We start from the raw sequence: 19210 nt of genomic DNA, 5'->3' as shown, positions 1-19210 counted from the left end.
ACAGTCCTGTTATGTTTGATTTAACTTTTGAACCTGATGTAAAGCCGCTTGCCGTGCGTCATGCGCGTGTTATTAGGTCTGACACTGCAGCCACCTTTTCTCCTTTGTTTACTGAGTCCATGCAGAGTATATCACACCCTGCAGACACTCAACAATTGATGTGCTCTTTTCTTTCGACATGTTCTAAGATTCTGGATAGTATAGCGCCCCTCAGAGCTATGCGTCCCAAACCAAAACAGGAACCTTGGCTCAATGAAAGCACACACACAGCTCGGCGTGAGTGGCGAAGGGCGGAGCGCAAGTGGAAAGGGGATCACTTGGAAGTCCATCCATCCATTTTCTACCGCTTATTCCCTTTCGGGGTCGCGGGGGGCGCTGGCGCCTATCTCAGCTACAATCGGGCGGAAGGCGGGGTACACCCTGGACAAGTCGCCACCTCATCGCAGGGCCAACACAGATAGACAGACAACATTCACACTCACATTCACACACTAGGGCCAATTTAGTGTTGCCAATCAACCTATCCCCAGGTGCATGTCTTTGGAGGTGGGAGGAAGCCGGAGTACCCGGAGGGAACCCACGCATTCACGGGGAGAACATGCAAACTCCACACAGAAAGATCCCGAGCCTGGATTTGAACCCAGGACTGCAGGACCTTCGTATTGTGAGGCAGACGCACTAACCTCTCTGCGAAGTCTCCTATCAAATTTTAAAAGAAAACTGTCGAAATTATCAAAGTGTGGTTAAAGCTGAGAAAACAAAATATTTGTCAGACTTAATTTTAAATAGCATCAGTAAGCCACGTTTTTTTTAAATACTATTAGTAATGTTCTTAAACCGAATCCAGCCACTTCACTGGAGATGACAAGTGAAACTTGTGAAAAATGTATCTCCTTTTTTAATGATAAGGTTGCTTCTATTCGGGCAAATCTTTCTCGTTTTCCATTAAGTTTTAATGTGGCCACTCAGTGCTTGACTGTGTTCTGTCACTTTGAGCCTGTGTCCATGCCTGAACTTACAGGAATAGTCGGCAAGCTAAAACCCTCGTCATGTTCCACAGACCCAGTCCCCCCTCACTTTTTTAAAGAATTCTGGGACACTATTGATTTGTCTGTTAGGAACATCATCAACAGCAGCTTGATTTCTGGCTGTGTCCCCTCCTTTTGTAAAAAAGCTGTTGTTAAGCCTTTGATTAAAAAACCAGGTCTTGATCCGACAAGTTTGTCAAATTATCGGCCCATTTCCAAATGACCTTTTGTGTCAAAGATTTTGTAGAAATGTGTTCTGGCACAACTGCAGCCTTTTTAGATGAAAATAGCACTTTAGATCCATTTCAGTCTGGATACAAAGCTTTGCACAGTACTGAATCTGCACTTTTAAAGGTTTTTAATGACTTGCTTTTAATGTCTGATTCTGGCAGCTCTGCCATTTTAGTGCTTTTAGATCTTACAGCTGCCTTTGACACAGTCGACCACACAATTCTTTTAGAGCGCCTGAGAGACTGTGTGGGTGTCAGGGGGACTGCGTCACAGTGGTTCAGATCTTACCTGTCTGAGAGGTCCTTCTCTGTCAGGCTGGGGGACGCCACCTCCTCTTCTGCCCCGCTTTACTGTGGTGTCCCCCAAGGATCTATTTTAGGCCCCATCCTGTTCGCTCTTTATCTCCTCCCTCTTGGAGATATCTTTAAGAAACATGGAGTGTTTTATCACTTTTATGCAGATGACTGCCAAATTTATATGCCGATTTCAAAAAGCCACGGCCCCCTGACACCCCTCCTTAACTGTCTATGTGACGTCAAGGCTTGGTTAGCCCAGAATTTTTTAATAATGAATGAGGGAAAAACGGAAATTTTAGTTTTTGGTCCGGCCCTCACTGACTTGGGACCATTGCAAAAAGATGTGCGTCCCAAAGTCACCAGCCTTGGCGTCACTGTAGACAGCAATTTTAAACTAGACAAACAAGTCAAGTGCGTTTTAAAATCGTGTTTTTATCACCTTCGTCTTTTAGTAAAGGTTAAACCGTTTTTATTTTTTAACCTTTTTGAAGAAGTCGTGCATGCTTTTATTTGAAGTGGCCTGGACTACTGCAATGCACTTTATGCTGGCATTAGCCAAAAAGCTCTCTCCCGGTTGCAGTTAGTCCAGAACGCGGCAGCAGGACTTTTAACAGGGGCCAGGAAACGCCAGCATATAACCCCAATTCTTCAGAGTTTGCACTGGCTCCCTGTTCATTTTAGAATTGATTTTAAAACATTGCTGTTTGTTTTTAAATCTTTACATGGACTGGCACCTCAATATATCTCGGACTTCATCCAAATTTACATTCCTGCGCGCGCTCTGAGGTCCGAGAGCCAGTTCCAGCTCGTGGTGCCCAAGACCAGACTTAAGACCAGGGGAGACAGGGCCCTCTCTGTGGTCGGCCCTAAGCTCTGGAACACTCTGCCACTCCATGTTCAAACTGCTTCCACAGTGGAGTGTTTTAAGTCTCGTCTTAACACCCACTTTTATTCTTTGGCTTTTAACACTACGTGAGTTGTGTGGTCCTTGTTGTCCTCTGTTGTCCTCTGTGTTTTTTATACATTTTGATTTTTATTTTACAGTTTTAATTGATTTTACCCTTTAAAATAGTTTTTAATTATATTTGTTTTTGTATTGTTTTTATTGGTTTTATTTGTATTTATTTTTGTTTTATTCAGTCATTGGTGGAGCATAATATTGTTTTTAACATGGCTGTGCAGCACTTTGGAAACGTTATTGTTGTTTAAATGTGCTATATAAATAAAGTGGATTGATTGGATTATTGAAGTTTAGTGACAGTTTATTGATGTGCAGCCATCTTTTTATGGTCAAGTTCTCTCTGGATAAAATAAGATGAGAGTTAAATCAAGCGGTAATGAAGGTGAAGAATGGAATATTATTATATACATAATTATATATAGATAGTAGTGACAATTAAAGACACTTTCATCCTGTTCATTTGAGCAAAGAAAGAGAGTAAAGTGTAATATTGTAAACAATAGAAGAATATCAATATCGGCAGTCAATATTCCAACATTGTGAAGCTGAGCTATGGTAAAAACATATTCAGCTTTGAAGGCTTTATGAGAGTGATGTAATTATCAGAATCAGAATCAGAAATACTTTATTAATCCCTGAGTGGAAATAAACATTTTCATTAACATGTGAATATTCAATGTAATATTGTATGATATTAATACATTAATAAAATGGTACGTTTGGGGATTTGTAATATTGTTTGAATTAACATCCTGAATGTTTTCATGCTGGAATAGTTTTAATTAGTAGAGAGTGAAATAATTGAGGAAGTAGTCAAAATAATTGTTTGTTTTTAGCCTGTTTATGAATAATTAAAGATAATTAAAATACAAAAAACAGAGCTTACATCCTCAGTGAGCTGAACTTCAGCAGTAAAGATGAGAGAAATAATGTGGAAAGGTCAGAAGTCAAATGTTTCTTCAGGTAATACATGGAGCCTCTGCTGCCAACTATTTATATAAAAAAACTATATATATATATATATATATATATGTATATATATATATATATATATATATATATGTATATATATATATATTAGGAGTGGGCAAATTAATGCGTTAATTACGAGTTAATTCATCACTCTATTAATGCCGACAATTATTTGATCGCACATTTGCGTATGTTGTTTACATGCTTTTATTTTGTTAACGCCTTTTCTTAACAAGATGGCGACGCCCGGACGGGCTTCGGCGTGGAGGAGCTCTTGCTAAAGATGGAACATTTGGCAAAAATACCGGACAATTCTGCAAATGTCATGGCTGGCTTACAGCGTGGTCACTCCGGGATCACTTACGACCGCCAGACAATTCTGAATGTGGATAGATCGGGCCGTTTTGGACTGAATGAGGCGTGCTTGCTAGACCGGCTAGCTAGCATGGGAATACTTTGCCGGCTACATCCAGCGGCCTGTGAAGCAGCGGAGTATTTGTGTTGTCTGTCTATTTATGAATAATGCAGACCAGGAGTGTTGGCTGAGTTCTTAACGTTTGCTTTCAGAGCGTGCATATCACAACATACAAGATGCTGTCATGGCGACACAACCTATACCGGGCTACCACGCATGCTCGTCACTCCTGTTGCATGCTGGGTAGGGTAGTTCTTTTTTTCCCTGGCTCATAACATCACAATATAGTACCATGTATATGATGCGTTCAGTTTATCAAAGCACCAAGCAAACAATCGGAAAATTCCCATCATATCAATTCCTAGATATGGTCATAATTATTTTAAGTGCACTACGCAGAATAAACACAACATTATTAATATTGCTACTACAGATAATTTGATCAAACATTCCCTAAAAGAGCCCACTACCTGTAATATAGGTTTTTTAAACATAAGATCCCTGATAAAAAAAAATGTTTCTGCTGTTACCTCAGAAATTGCCTGTTCAGATGTTATGATTGTGGCTCAGAGATTTGTATGTAGATTATATTTATTTTCCATAACAAACAGGATAACTTAAATACCCTGGCAGTGGCAATTAGCTTAAATGTTTGTATTTACATTTTTTGAGTTGATTTTCATAAAATATGCTATTTAACTGCTACTGTTTAACAAGGACTGATTTAAATTGTGTTTGCACAACAAATGTTTTGGCGCTTTTGTTCATGTGAGAGAATATTCCAATAAAGGTGCACTACACACTACTTTTGAATTCATTATTGGGCTTTGCGTATACAATGCAGTTAATCGCGATTAATCGGAGAAATGGTGCGATTAACTTTGATTAACTTGTTTCTCTCGCGAGATCTGACAACACTGCGCGCGAACCAAACACGGCGAGGACAAAGCAAGATGGCGTCTGACGGTGAAGACGTTATTGCAGTCGTCACAGTTCAATGTTCTTAATCTGTGCCTCCATGTACACATATATGTCCTTTATTACACTCTAGTAAATAGGGTAAACATCGTTAATAACTGTTTGCATCCGGTTATATTAGTCTGAGCGCACTTTGATGCTTCTCGAGCTAGCTTAGCCTGCTAGTTAGCTTAGCTTGTTAGCTGCTAACAAAGAGAGGCGGAAGTGATCAAAACACATCACTAAGTAGAGATCAAGTGTCAGTGTAAAGTGTTGTGATTGTGTGAAAATGTGCCAAAGAACCATAGCAGAGTACGAGGAGGAACTTTGTCCAACAAAAGAGGAGAAGGAGCGACAACATGAAAAACATCAAGTTGTGTTGCACAGAACAGGTTTGTTTACTTCTTACTCTCACATCTTTACTAACTTTATATTTATTATTAACACTATTCTTCAATAGATTGTCTGTAGGAAGATGAATTGTCATGTGAGGATGATGCACTAATTGTTTTACATTGTTCATAAGAAGGAGACATTGTCAGACACACAATATTTATGAGAGGTTGATGTTTGTAACAATGTGTATCAACATGTTTACACAAAACTCGCACAGTCACCGGGGGAATATTCCAGAGAGCAGGTTAAGTGCAAAGTCCTGAGTATGGAAAGCTTAAGAGTTTTACCTCGAAAAATAAGAAAGGTAAGACAAAGTCACAGTCAGTTACCATGGTGACTGACTCTGTAAACCTAGCCTGCTAGCTGGCAGGTTTGACAAGTTATATATGTGTGTCAAAGCTATTATTTCCTTCATATTGGTGCAGCCATTAACCTACTACAACATCTACTACATCCACCTACTCAGTGTTCTAGTGGTTAGAGTGTCTGCCCTGAGATGGGTAGGTTGTGATTTCAAACCCCAACTGAGTCATACCAAAGACTATAAAAATTGGACCCATTACTTTCCTGCTTGGCACTCAGCATCAAGGGTTGGAATTGGGTTTGGAATTGGGGGTTAAATCCCCATAAAACAGATTCCTGGGCGCGGCCACCGCTGTTGCTCACTGCTCCCCTCACCTCCCAAGGGTTGAGCAAGGGTAATGGGCCAAATGCAGAGAATAATCTCCCCACACCTAGTGTGTGTGTGACAATCATTGGTACTTTAACTTTTTAACGTGGCTGTGATTGTCAAAAAAACAAAGCCTGATCTAAAGATGACATCTTGATCTCATACCATCTCAAACTAATTGACCGATCATTATTAAGTGAAGTGTCTTATAGTTGCTTAAATTTGTTTTTAACCAAGCAACACTGTTTTATCCAGTTACACGATTAATCTAAAACGTTTGCAGTAGAACACTTGATTAATAACATTTTCAATAGCCACAGCCCTATATTTCATGTACAATTTAATATTCAGCATGTAGGAGTTAAAATGTGATTTGTTTGTGTCCTGTAGACATCCATCAGCTGATTGGACACCAAGAAGAATGTCTCCCTCATCTGCAGGGGGACAGTTTCACTTTAGAGTATCCACAGCCTTCACATTTTAAAGGGGACAAGGAGGTTCCACAGCCCCCCTATTTTAAAGAGGAAGAGGGGGGAGAGTGTCCTGTAGGGCAGGAGGAGGCTGATGTCAGCAAGTTTCCACTGACTGTTGTCTCTGTGAAGACTGAAGAGCATGAAGACAAACCACCTGAGTCCTCACAGCTTCATCACAGTCCAAGTAAGCACAACATCCACATATCATCTAATACAATGTTTGTGACACATGTTCATCCGGGGGACACATTTATCACTAAAGATGGAGATATATTTGCTTTTTAACACCACCATTTAAATATGAATGCTCATCAATCATCAACAGTGTAATTGCTGGGGTGTAACCATGTGACCTAGAGGCCGTCCTCCTTACCTCACGTGGTCAAATGAAGGCAAACATTCAATATGGCTACTGTTTATTTACCTTAGCAGCACATATGTCAGCACATTTCAAACGTTTAGTAGTGAAGATTGGGGATGTATTTGTGTATACGTGTATTTGTATTGAACCGTTTCGGTATGGGGGTTTCGGTTCAGTTCGGAGGTGTACCAAACGAGTTTCCACACGAACATATTAATCTAAAGTCTTAACAAGCTGCTCCGCTTCGTTCTGCCTGTCCCTGTCAGTACTCTACACAGCACCCAGCATTGTCCCACCCACACAACCATCTGATTGGTTACAGACAGAACAGTAATAGCCAATCAGCAGTGCATATTCAGAGCAGTAACAGCCAATCAGCAGTGTGTATTCAGAGCGCAAGGAGTCAGTGCTCCACCGTCGTCATGAGCAGGTAGGTGTTTAGCAGGTAAGCATCAGGCAGCGGACTCTCCCCAAATTATAATAAACACCTCCCAGTCAACTACAAACCCCGTTTCCATTTAAGTTGGGAAATTGTGTTAGATGTAAATATAAACAGAATACAATGATTTGCAAATCCTTTTCAAGCCATATTCAGTTGAATATGCTACAAAGACAACATATTTGATGTTCAAACTCATAAACCTTTTTTTTTGCAAATCATTAAATTTAGAATTTGATGCCAGCAACATGTGACAAAGAAGTTGGGAACGGTGGCAATAAATACTGATAAAGTTGAGGAATGCTCATCAAACACTTATGTGGAACATCCCACAGGTGTGCAGGCTAATTGGGAACAGTTCAGTGCCATGATTGGGTATAAAAGCAGCTTCCATGAAGTGCTAAGTAATTCACAAACAACAATGGGCTGAGGGTCACCAATTTGTATGCATATTGTCGAACAGTTTTAGAACAAAATTTCTCAACGAGCTATTGCAAGGAATTTAGGGATTTTACCATCTACGGTCCGTAAAATCATCAAAAAGTTTAGAGAATCTGGAGAAATCACTGCACATAAGTGATGATATTACGGACTTTTGACCCCTCAGGCGTTACTACATCAAAAAGCGACATCAGTGTCTAAAGGATATCACCACATGGGCTCAGAAATACTTCATAAAACCACTGTCTGTAACTACATTTTAAATTATATTTGGAAACAGAGGACGTGGTGTCCTCCAGAGCAAAGAGGAAAATAACCATTCGGATTGTTGTAGGCGCAAAGTTGAAAAGCCAGCATCTGTGATGGTATGGTGGTGTATTAGTGCCCAAGGCATAGGTAACTTACACATCTGTGAAGGCACCATTAATGCTGAAAGGTCCATAAAGGTTTTGGAGCACCATATGTTGTCATCCAAGCAACGTTATCATGGACGCCCCTGCTTATTTCAGCAAGACAAGTGTTACAACAGTGTGGCTTCGTAAAAAAAGAGTGCGGGTACTTTCCTAGCCTGCCTGCAGTCCAGACCTGTCTCCCATCGAAAATGTGTGGCGCATTATGAAGCGTAAAATACGTCAGTGGAGACCCCGGACTGTTGAACGACTGAAGCTCTCCATAAAACAAGAATTGGAAAGAATTCCACTTTCAAATCTTCAACAAATAGTTTCCTCAGTTCCCAAATGTTTATTGAGTGTTGTTAAAAGAAAAGGTGATGTAACACAGTGGTGAACATGCCCTTTCCCAACTACTTTGTCACGTGTTGCAGCCATGGTATTGTAAGTTAATTATTATTTGTAAAAAAAATAAAGTTTATGACTTTGAACATCAAATATGTTGTCTTTGTAGTGCATTCAATTGAATATGGGTTGAAAAGGATTTGCAAATCGTTGTATTCCGTTTATATTTACATCTAACACAATTTCCCAACTCATATGGAAACAGGGTTTGTACTAGTAACATCACTATGAGCCCGTTGACGTTCTAGAAACAAACAGCAGCTCAGCTCGCTCGCAGTCCTGGCTTGAGGTGAAGGCTAATTAGCTTTTAACGTTAGCGCATTTTGCTGTGTGTGTGTGTGTGTTTGTTACAAACAGCAAAGCCCTGCCCGTCCGTTATTTCACTTTTCCTTTTTCTGTGTTAATTGAGCTGTTTTGAAGCATCAAACAAGGACATTATGTTAAATGAAGAGTTTCTGTCTCTGATCGTTGATATAATAATGAGTTTTAGGTATTTCAAAGATGGCGCTAGTATGTGCTTTGGCCTGCTGTGTCTCGCTGTCAGCTCTGTTCGTTTTTGTGTTGTTTGCGTCTATTTTCGTCTCTGTCAGCTCACTGCTTGTGTATGACGAAGAAGGCCCAGCAAAGGATGTACTTCCTGCGGCAGCTGAGGTAACTTAAGGTGCCGACCAAGATGCTGGTGCAGTTTTATTCAGCCATCATCGAGTCCATCCTCACCTCCTCCATCACTGTGTGGTTCCCCGGCACCACAGTCCAGGACAAGCATCGACTGCAGCGCATCGTATGTGCTGCTGAGAAGGTGATTGGCTGCAAGCTCCCATCCCTCCAGGACCAGGAGGCGTGTGGGTCAGATCACAGCTGACTCTTCTCACCGTCCCAGTCAGCTTTTTCACCTGCATGGATTCCTGCCTTCCTTTCCCGCCCCCTGGTTCCTCTCCCCCAGCGGCAGTGTCTCCGGCGCCGTGGTAAACGTGGCGGCCAGCTGGTGAAATTTAGGGCACTCCTGGCCCGGCTTCCAATGGCTTCCCGAAGGAGGAATGGTCTACTCCTGCACGCTCGCTGGATCCCATCGGTTCCTGGCTTGTTCCTATATCGTTGGTTTGGAGGATGAGGCTTGCCGCCGTTGATCCTGCTGTCCCCGCCCCCGGAGGCGCGGGGTGGATTCCCGCCACCTGCGGGCTGTCTGTCGGGCCCCACCTGGAATAGCTGCGGCCTTGGACGTGGTGGCCCCTGCCAGGTTCAGTCTTGTGAACGCAAAATCTTTGACAAACAAAACGATTATCCTGAACTTCCCGCAGACTTGACCAATTCTGTGTGACGGAAACATGGCTGAGAGCCGGTGAGTCCGCCCCTCTTAATGAACTTCTGCTTCCAGAGTGTTCCTACGTTTATTCTCCGCGGTCGTCTGGTCGAAAAGGAGGAGGATTAGCAGTGGTTTTTAAAAATGAATTTAAAGGTCGTCTGATACGCCTGCAATCCTCCTTTTCAAGCTTGGAACTGTGCATGTTTGAACTGGGTCTTTCTGATGTCGTCCTGTGTGCCGTCGTCCATCGACCACCCAAGTACCACGAAGACTTTATAACTGACTTTTCTGAAATTTTGGCTGAAATCCTGCCCAAATATAATCTTGTCCTTATTGCTGGTGATTTTAATATTCACACCTAAGCCCAGACGAGTCGCTTTCCAGGAGCTTCCTGAATGTAATTGATTTATTTAACTTTGTACAGTCTGTGTGTGGTTCCACATAAGAACACTGGCATACACTACATTTAGTGCTCTCGTATGGCTTGTGTGTTTTTAATTTGGACATTTGCGACGCTGTGTTCTTTGATCATATGCCGATCCTGTTTGATATTCCCTCTCAGTGTCCGGCTAAATTGTGCTCTCGCAGGGTTAATTCTTGGTCTCCTGCTCTGTTCTCCTCCATTTTTTCGACTCTTCGTGATGATAATTCTGCAGCCTCTTTATGTCTGAATACTGAAGAGTTGGTTTCTGGGTTCAACTCTATTTGTTTACGAACACTGGAGACAATCGTGCCTTTCAAGTATCGCCGCTCTAATGGTTGAATGACGTCACTCGTGCTGCCAGGTGTAGGTGTAGGATAGCAGAGAGAAAATTTAAAAAAGACAGGCTGTGTGTGGCCTTTGCCATTTTTAATGAAAGCCTGCTTTCCTTTCAGATGACTGTAAAAGCAGTGATGAATATACTATATCCATCTCAGATTATATCTTCTAACTGTAACAACCCCAGATCTCCGTTCAAGACCATTTAAAGGCCTATTGAAAGCCACTACTAGCCACCACGCAGTCTGATAGTTTATATATCAATGATGAAATATTAACATTGCAACACATGCCAAGACGGCCGCTTTAGTTTATTAAATTGCAATTTAAAATTTCCCGGGTGTTTTTTCTTGAAAACGTCGCGTAATGATGACGTGTATGCTTGACGTCACAGGCTGTTAGGAAATATGAGCGCTGCACACACACACAGCTAAAAGTCGTCTGCTTTAACGGCATAATTACACAGTATTTTGGAGATCTGTGTTGCTGAATCTTTTCCAATTTGTTCAATCAATATTGGAGAAGTCACAGTAGAAAGATGGAGTTGGGAAGCTTTAGCCTTTAGCCACACAAACACACGGTGATTCCTTGTTTAAAATTCCCGGAGGTGAAAATTTAGTATGGATCACAGTGCATTCAAGCGTACATGAATCCAGACCAAATGTCAACCAGCAGGTTTCGGTGAGAAAATTGTGGTTAAAAAGTCAGTTCTTACCGGATAAAAGCTGAGCTTGTGCCATCCATAAAGCTGCCGTCGACTCCCCTGAGACACTGCCGTCAACACCCGGCTGTGGACACACCCCTCCGACTGTCAGGTAATATTAAACTCACTAAAACACTAGCAACACAATAGAAAGATAAGGGATTTCCCAGAATTATCCTCGTAAATTTGTTTAAAAACATCGGAATATGTCCCAATGCTATCGCATTTTCTTTTTTTAACTCGTTTTTTTTCTAGTCCATCGCTATCAATATCCTCAAACACAAATCTTTCATCCTCGCTCAAATTAATGGGGAAATTGTTGTTTTCTCGGTCCGAATAACTGTTTTTGTGGGAGGCTCCGATTAATATCAATGTGAATACATGAGGAGCCATCAATATGTGACGTCATCGTCTGCGACTTCCTGTAAAGGCGAGGCTTTTTCAGGAAGTACTAAAAGTGGCGAACTTTATCGTGGATGTTCTCTAAAAAATCCTTTCAGCAAAAATATGGCAATATCGTGAAATGATCAAGTATGACGAATAGAACGGACCTGCTATCCCCGTTTAAATAAGAACATCTCATTTCAGTAGGCTTTTAAAATTGTCATTGATGCTCCCAAATCTGTTGGTTTTGATGCTTCTTCTGAATTCTGTGAAAGTTGCCTCCACTTTTTCACTGACAAAATTGTGTCAACTAGAGCCAGTTTATCTCAGCCTTCCTATGACCTTTCTTTTCCTCTGCACTTCTCTTCTATTTTCCATCAGTTTGAGCCGGTGTCCTTTTCCTTTCTAAAAGACACGGTTAGTCATTTGAAGCCCTCTGGTTCTCCTGCAGATGCCCTCCCACCTTGCCTGTTTAAAGCCCTACTGAAATGAGCTTTTCTTATTGAAACGGTAATAGCAGGTCCATTCTATGTGTCATACTTGATCATTTCGCGATATTGCCATATTTTTGCTGAAAGGATTTAGTAGAGAAAATCGACGATAAATTTCGCCACTTTTGGTACTTCCTGAAAAAGCCTTGCCTTTACCGGAAGTCTCAGACGATGACGTCGCAAGTGTGGGGGCTCCTCACATATTCACATCGATTTTAATGGGAGCCTCCAACAAAAACAGTTATTCGGACCGAGAAAACGACAATTTCCCCATTAATTTGAGCGAGGATGAAAGGATATTGCTAGCGACGGACTAGAAAAAAAAAAACAAGTTAAAAAAAAAACGCGATAGCATTGGGACGTATTCCGATGTTTTTAAAGACATTTACTAGGATAATTCTGGGAAATTCCTTATCTACTGTTTGTTTTCAAATGTCTAAACAACCTCGCTCCAACATATATCTCTGACCTCCTTCGGCCTTGCTGCCACCCCCGAGATCCCTAAGATCAGGGGCAGCAGTAACGTCAGCTGCTGTTGACGGTCCCTGACACAAGGCTGAAGCTTAGAGGTGACAGAGCTTTCGCCGCTGCTACTCGCAAGCTCTGGAACAACTTAACTTTGAGTGTTAGACAGGCCTCCTCTTTTCCTGTTTTTAAATCACTCTTAAAAACACACTTTTATTTCATGGCCTTTAACATTCTGTGATCTCCATCCTGCTATGGCAGCCCATTATGCACCTGCTGTGAACCTGTTTCTATGTTTTATTTATTATCTATCGGGCTTTGTTTGTGTTGTGTTGTGTTGTGTTTGTTAGTTTCCCTTGTGTTATCTTTTAACCTGTCTATTGTACAGCATTTTGTGGTAAATATTAAATGTGCTTTATAAGTAAAGTTGATTTGGTTTGATTTGAGCAAAGCTGGACTTTTCTAAAGAATGTTTGTTTTCTCCTGTTCCGCAGACGTCGAAGAAGAACCTCTAACCCGTGAGCAGGAGGAACCACGGTCCCCCCACATACGTGAGGAAGAAGAGGTACGACATTCCCAACACATTAAAGAGGGAGGAGAGGAGCCACAGCCCCCCCACATTAAAGAGGAAGACGAGACGCCACAGACCCATAATGTTAAACTGACCCTTCACATTAAAGGGCAAGCGGAGGACCCACTGATCTTACACATCAAAAATGAAGAGGAGGACCCACTGACCCCTCACTTTAAGGAGCAAGAGAACCTGCTGACCCCTCACATTAAAAAGGAAGAGGAGGACCAAGAGCCACCGCACATTAGAGAGGAAGAGGAGGAAGAGGGCATCAGTCAGCCTAAATGGTTGGAGGAGTTCCCAGTGACTGGTGTCCCTGTGAAGAGTGAAGATGATGAGGTGAAAGGTGAAAGTGAGGAGAGGGGAGGGGGGGAGCCTCCAAGCAGCAGCTCAACACAACACATGACAACAGAAGCTGATGGAGACCACTGTGGAGGATCACAAGCAGACAAGCTCTTAGCTCCACTATCAGATAGTGAGGACACAACGTCACACTCTCCTGACACTGATGATGAAGACTCTAAAGATGATAAGACATGTCACACTGACAACACTCACTTCACATCTTCTCACTCTCACAAAACTTTTAAATACCATTGTCGTCTAAAATCACACATGAGAACACACACTGGAGAAAAAACTTTTATCTGTTCACTCTGTGGTAAAGGTTTTGCACAAAGTTCAAGTTTGGTAAAACACATGAGAACACACACTGGAGAAAAACCTTTCTCTTGTTCAATCTGTGGTAAAGGTTTTACACAAAGTCAACATTTGAAATCACACATGAGAACACACACTGGTGAAAAACCTTTTTCCTGTTCAACCTGTGGTAAAGGATTTACACAAAGTACAGATGTGAAAGAACACATGAGAACACACACTGGTGAAAAAGCTTTTTCCTGTTCAACCTGTGGTAAAGGATTTACACAAAGTACAGATGTGAAAGAACACAAGAGAACACACACTGGTGAAAAATCACATTCCTGTTCAATCTGCAACAGAAGCTTTGGTGAACGATCAAGCCTTGTAGCACACATGAGAAGACACCCGGGAGAGAAAGTGTTGAGTTGCAGTGTGTGTGGTGAAAGATTGTCTTCTAAGTACCAGTGTAAGAAACACAAGTGTGCTGGTGAGAACAGCAGCAGCAAATGAAACTGCAGGATTTGAAATAAACTGTCCAGACTTTCATTTTGACTTTCTAACAACATCAGCACATATAACATGTGTGACATTCAGAGGTGGGTAGAGTAGCCAGAAATTGTACTCAAGTAAGAGTGCTGTTACTTTAAAGATTTATTACTCAAGTAAAAGTAAGGAGTAGTCACCCAAATATTTACTTGAGTAAAAGTAAAAAAGTATGTTGTGAAAAAACTACTCAAGTACTGAGTAACTGATGAGTAACCTGTTTGTTTAATGATTACGGCAACAAATAATGCACAAAAACATAAAAATAGCAATGAGCAAATTCAGAGCCAGGAATATCTCTTAAGCAACTAAAACAATAATATGTATTAAATAATAGTACATTAAAATAAAATTTAAAAAATGGCACATTGAGCCACAATAACTTAACAGCACCATAGGCTCAGTAGGCATTCATTGATTTGATTGATTGATTGATTGATTGATTTATTGATTGATTGAAACTTGTATTAGTAGATTGCACAGTACAGTACATATTCTGTACAATTGACCACTAAATGGTAACACCACAATAAGTTTTTCAACGTTTATCAATTACTTAGTAAATGACCAAGTCGAGGTGATCTACCTCATATATACATATACATACGCACACATAACATTTATACACACACATAACATTCATACACACACATAACATTCATACACACACATATTATATATATATATATAAGTAATATGTATATATGTATATATATACACATTTATATATACAGTATATAATTTATATTTATTTATTTTGCCGTTTTTGTTGACATGTTGAAGGTGTTTTAATGAATATACATGCATGTTTAACATATAGATTCCTATCTTTCATGAAGACAAGAATATAAGTTGGTGTATTACCTGATTCTGATGACTTGCATTGATTGGAATCAGACGTCCACGTTTTCAAATGGAGGAGAAAAAAAGTTCCTCCTTCCTGTCTAATACCACATGAAAGTCGTTGGTTTTTGGCATCTTATTTGTCCAGCTTCCATATTCGTTTTTATACACTTTACAAGAAATACATTGGCGGCAATCTCCTTATCTTGCTAGCTTGTTTGCGCTGGCTTTCGGAGACTCTTATTTTTTTAACGCAGGCGCGATGGAGCAGCGCTTTTATTGTGAAGACAGGAACTGTGCGATCAGTCTTTAGGCTTTTGACGGGAAGTACGGTTGAAATAAAACGTGTCTTTTTTCTTTACAGTTTTGATTGATTGATTGAAACTTGTATTATTAGATTGCACAGTACAGTACATATTCCGTACAATTGACCACTAAATGGTAACACCCCAATAAGTTTGTCAACACGTTCAAGTCGGGTTTTACGTATCACGGTCATGTGACCGCCTGGCTCTGTTTGATTGGTCCAACTTCACCAGTGACTGCATGTGATTGGTGAAACGCAGGCATGCGTAGTTCCTACTTTGAAGCTCTGTCATTAAACAAAATAAACATTAATAGATCCATAAAAAAAAGTAGCGAGTAGCGAGCTTAATGTAGATAAATGGAACGGAGTAAAAGTAGCGTTTCTTCTCTATAAATATACTGAAGTAAAAGTATGTTGCATAAAAACTACTCGTAGAAGTACAATTTATCCCAAAAGTTACTCAAGTAAATGTAACGCGTTACTACCCACCTCTGGTGACATTGTTGTTTGAGTAACAATATTTTTAATGTGCTTCTACATTTATAGATTAGATATTTTATATTAGTGCTATTTTAAGTCTAGCACATGCCTTAATATGCAATAATGTGTACTTTTATTTAAAAAAAATGAAAGAACAATTTGAGTAAAAAGGTGAGAGTAACAGTACGAGACTTATTTTACATGGAAAAAACATTTTGTGTGTATGTACACACACACACGCGCACACATACACACACACACACACACACATATATATATATATATATATATACATATATAGATAGATTTCGTCATGCAATTTCAGATTCATATGAAATATTGAAGTATTACATATTTTATTTGTAATTGTTAATCATCCCATAGATTATCACCTTTATATGATATACATATGTACTGGTTCACATCTGAAACATCTTCTGGACCACTTCATTTATTACTCTGTATTTGATTGTGTTGTGATTGTTTTATTTGTATGTCCCCAGACCTTTATGCAATATAAATGTGAAAGGATGTTTTTTTTTTTACAAACTTACATTTGTGGATACATCAAATAAATCCAGTATTGTGTTTTAAACATTTTTTATGTGTTTTTTTTTTTTCTTTTTCAACATCCCCAAAACAACATCAGCATCAGTCAAAGTTTGGAGTGTCAGACAAAAGCCAATATTGTACATCATCCCACAGAGATTTACTTTGCATACATTCTTAAAATAAACTGTTTATTGTGTTTCCCAATCACAGAACGAACAAATATTGTCTTCAATTGCAAAACAACATCCAACATATTATTTTAAGTGGTCAATTCCATCTTTTTTTTCTGTGATTAACTCTTTTGCCTTAGAAAGAATGGAAACTTTTAAGTTATGAGTACTTTTTTGTTCCAGAGAAAATAAGAAGAAGAAATAGTAAAGAATTAAAAAAGATGCAGTAACTAGAATATTTTGAATGAAAGCCTTTTTAAACTTTGTAATATTTTTTATTTGCAGGTCGTACTTAATGAAATCTTCAAATAATAAAATACTTTTAAAACTCAATAAGTGCATCAGTGACCAAATGCCTTTTTCAAACCATTGCTGTTCAAAGATGGATTTGTTTCTCATTTTAATATAAGAACAATTCCATAGTGGAGTATTGTGTGTGATGAAGTTGTGTTTGTAAATTAGTTTCCAGTACAACAACACTTGCTGGTAGGGATGGGTACTGTTCACTTCTAATTCCATGTTTTATGTGTTATATATGTCAATATATTGTGTGTTTGTATTTTGCCAACATGGTAGAATCACATGATAGGCAGGTTGTATCATGTTTTTCTGTCACCTTGAGGAAATGGCATAAAGAGGAAGATGACAATATAATGTCACTTGGACAATGATGTACAGAACAGAGGAGATTTAGTTCATTTTTATTTTTGCTTTTAGACTATTCGTTTTTTTGTGTTTTTTTTTACAAAACCTCTCCCTTATCCAGCTATGGATTTCTGGTAGCTGCTTAAAAATAATTAATACGGAAAGCTTTACTTTAATAAGTGTATTGTTTTCCACTGATAAACACAATTGGGAACTGACGTTGCCAAGAATGGAACTCACGTCTTGTAGAATAAAAGGCCAACGCGCCAACCTTTGTGCTATCAAAGTTTTGTTGACGTTACCAACAACAATCAGTAATCTGATGTTTATGAAATGGACATCAAGTTTGTTGTTTTGATTCAGTTTGTCATCCTTCTTTGATTCTAGTGGCATTTAAAAAAACTGTTTCTATTCTCTCTCCATATTCCCAACTGACCACAAAGACTCAAAAGACAACATTTTCGATGGAGCTTGGGCGGTTTATCACTTGTCGAATTTCCCGGTGTTGTGCCGAATTCTGCACCCCCGCCGTAAAATGCACCCCCTGTCGGGAGCGCGCTTACGTCACTCGTTTGCGTCACCCGTCTCGAAAATTAGCTAAACTCGGCTAAAATCGCCTCTTTCGGCATAAAATGTACATAACAAGGTGAATAATCCAAGTTGTCTTTACTTTGGATATATTAATGGATGGATTAATTGTGATTCTTCAATGATTTCGCCGTCATTGCCTTTAATGATTTCGTCGTCATTCAGGTGGGTACATCGCCTCTTTCGGCATAAAAAAGTACATAACAAGGTGAAATAATCCAAGTTGTGTTTACTTTGGATATATTGATGGATGGATTAATTGTGATTCTTTAATGATTTCGCCACCATTCAGATAAGGCGAAACAATAACCATTTAATATAGGAATATTTGCTGTCCCGAAAATGTATTGAAGTATTGTATTAAAGAAATATATACACCAAAGTAAGCCTCTATATGTACTTTTTTAGAGACATCAAGGAGAACGAATGTTTGCTGCTTCACTCGACGGGATCCAATACATGTATTTTAAAAATATGACATTTTCTTTAACTGTAAGAAGCTCATGGGTGGATGGATGAATACATTAATAAATGAATGCATCTGATACCTATCGTTGTTTTGATTTGAAGAATTTTCAAACTGAACATTCACAAAATAACTTTACCAAAAGTACCCGAAATACCAGAGATGGAGTTATGGTGGGGGTGCATTTTCAGTGAAGACAACTTGGATTATTCACCTTGTTATGTACATTTTTTATGCCGAAAGAGGCGATTTTAGCCGAGTTTAGCTAATTTTCGAGACGGGTGACGCAAACGAGTGACGTAAGCGCGCTCCCGACAGGGGGTGCATTTTACGGCTGGGGTGCAGAATTCGGCACAACACCGGCAAATCTGTACTGCTTCCTGAAGCGGTCACGGGGCTTCTTACGTCAATCATTTCTGGCTCCTCCCCTGAATGAAATAGGCCTCCATACACGCCTGGTGGAAACACCCCCTCCATTAGTCCACACACGCCTCCAAGCCTCCGCACCATCGAAGCGGACCAAGGATCGCTGGCTGACACCGATATATCAATTTAATAGCATGACACATAGATAGAAAAAATAGAAAAAATGGAAAAAAGTCGATACGGTTGGGCGATTAAACGATGTCAATAAATATTGCAAAAGACATCAAATCGAAACCAATTTTAAAAAAATACATAGGGCTGGGCTGTAAAACAATACAATATATATAATGATAGACACATGACTGATGTTAAAAAAGTAGGAAAATGGCCAATAGGGCTGGGCGATAAAACTAGACACATAACTTATGTGGGGGGGAGGGGGCACCAGACTTTGAAGAGGGAACGTGCGCCCTCCTGTGGACTTCTGCTGCAACTGC

At 39.9% G+C, this 19210-nt stretch overlaps 1 protein-coding gene and 1 long non-coding RNA gene across 6 annotated transcripts; both read left to right on the top strand.

Annotated features, from left to right (window-relative positions):
* The first annotated feature begins 4855 nt into the window (after positions 1-4855).
* On the top strand, positions 4856-16380 carry LOC133546629 (zinc finger protein 771-like). Of its 5 annotated transcripts, XM_061892417.1 has the most exons (5): positions 4856-5252; positions 6317-6583; positions 11246-11312; positions 13035-13105; positions 13221-13236. In XM_061892417.1, the coding sequence occupies exons 1-4, from the start codon at positions 5150-5152 to the stop codon at positions 13060-13062; spliced, it is 465 nt and encodes a 154-aa protein (XP_061748401.1). In that variant the 5' UTR covers positions 4856-5149; the 3' UTR covers positions 13063-13105; positions 13221-13236. The 5 variants fall into 5 exon arrangements, with proteins under 5 accessions (XP_061748401.1, XP_061748403.1, XP_061748402.1 ...); XM_061892419.1 differs by lacking the exon at positions 11246-11312 and having other exon boundaries at positions 13221-13379; XM_061892418.1 differs by lacking the exon at positions 13221-13236 and having other exon boundaries at positions 13035-13178.
* A 1542-nt stretch (positions 16381-17922) lies between these two features.
* On the top strand, positions 17923-18426 carry LOC133546649 (uncharacterized). The gene is made up of 2 exons (XR_009805254.1): positions 17923-18046; positions 18290-18426. It is a non-coding gene; the product is annotated as an uncharacterized LOC133546649 (long non-coding RNA).
* Positions 18427-19210: the final 784 nt, after the last annotated feature.

The sequence above is a fragment of the Nerophis ophidion genome, unplaced genomic scaffold (genome assembly GCF_033978795.1).
Source record: "Nerophis ophidion isolate RoL-2023_Sa unplaced genomic scaffold, RoL_Noph_v1.0 HiC_scaffold_35, whole genome shotgun sequence".
Taxonomy (NCBI): Eukaryota; Metazoa; Chordata; class Actinopteri; order Syngnathiformes; family Syngnathidae; genus Nerophis; species Nerophis ophidion.
This window is presented reverse-complemented; position numbering and strand designations above follow the sequence as displayed.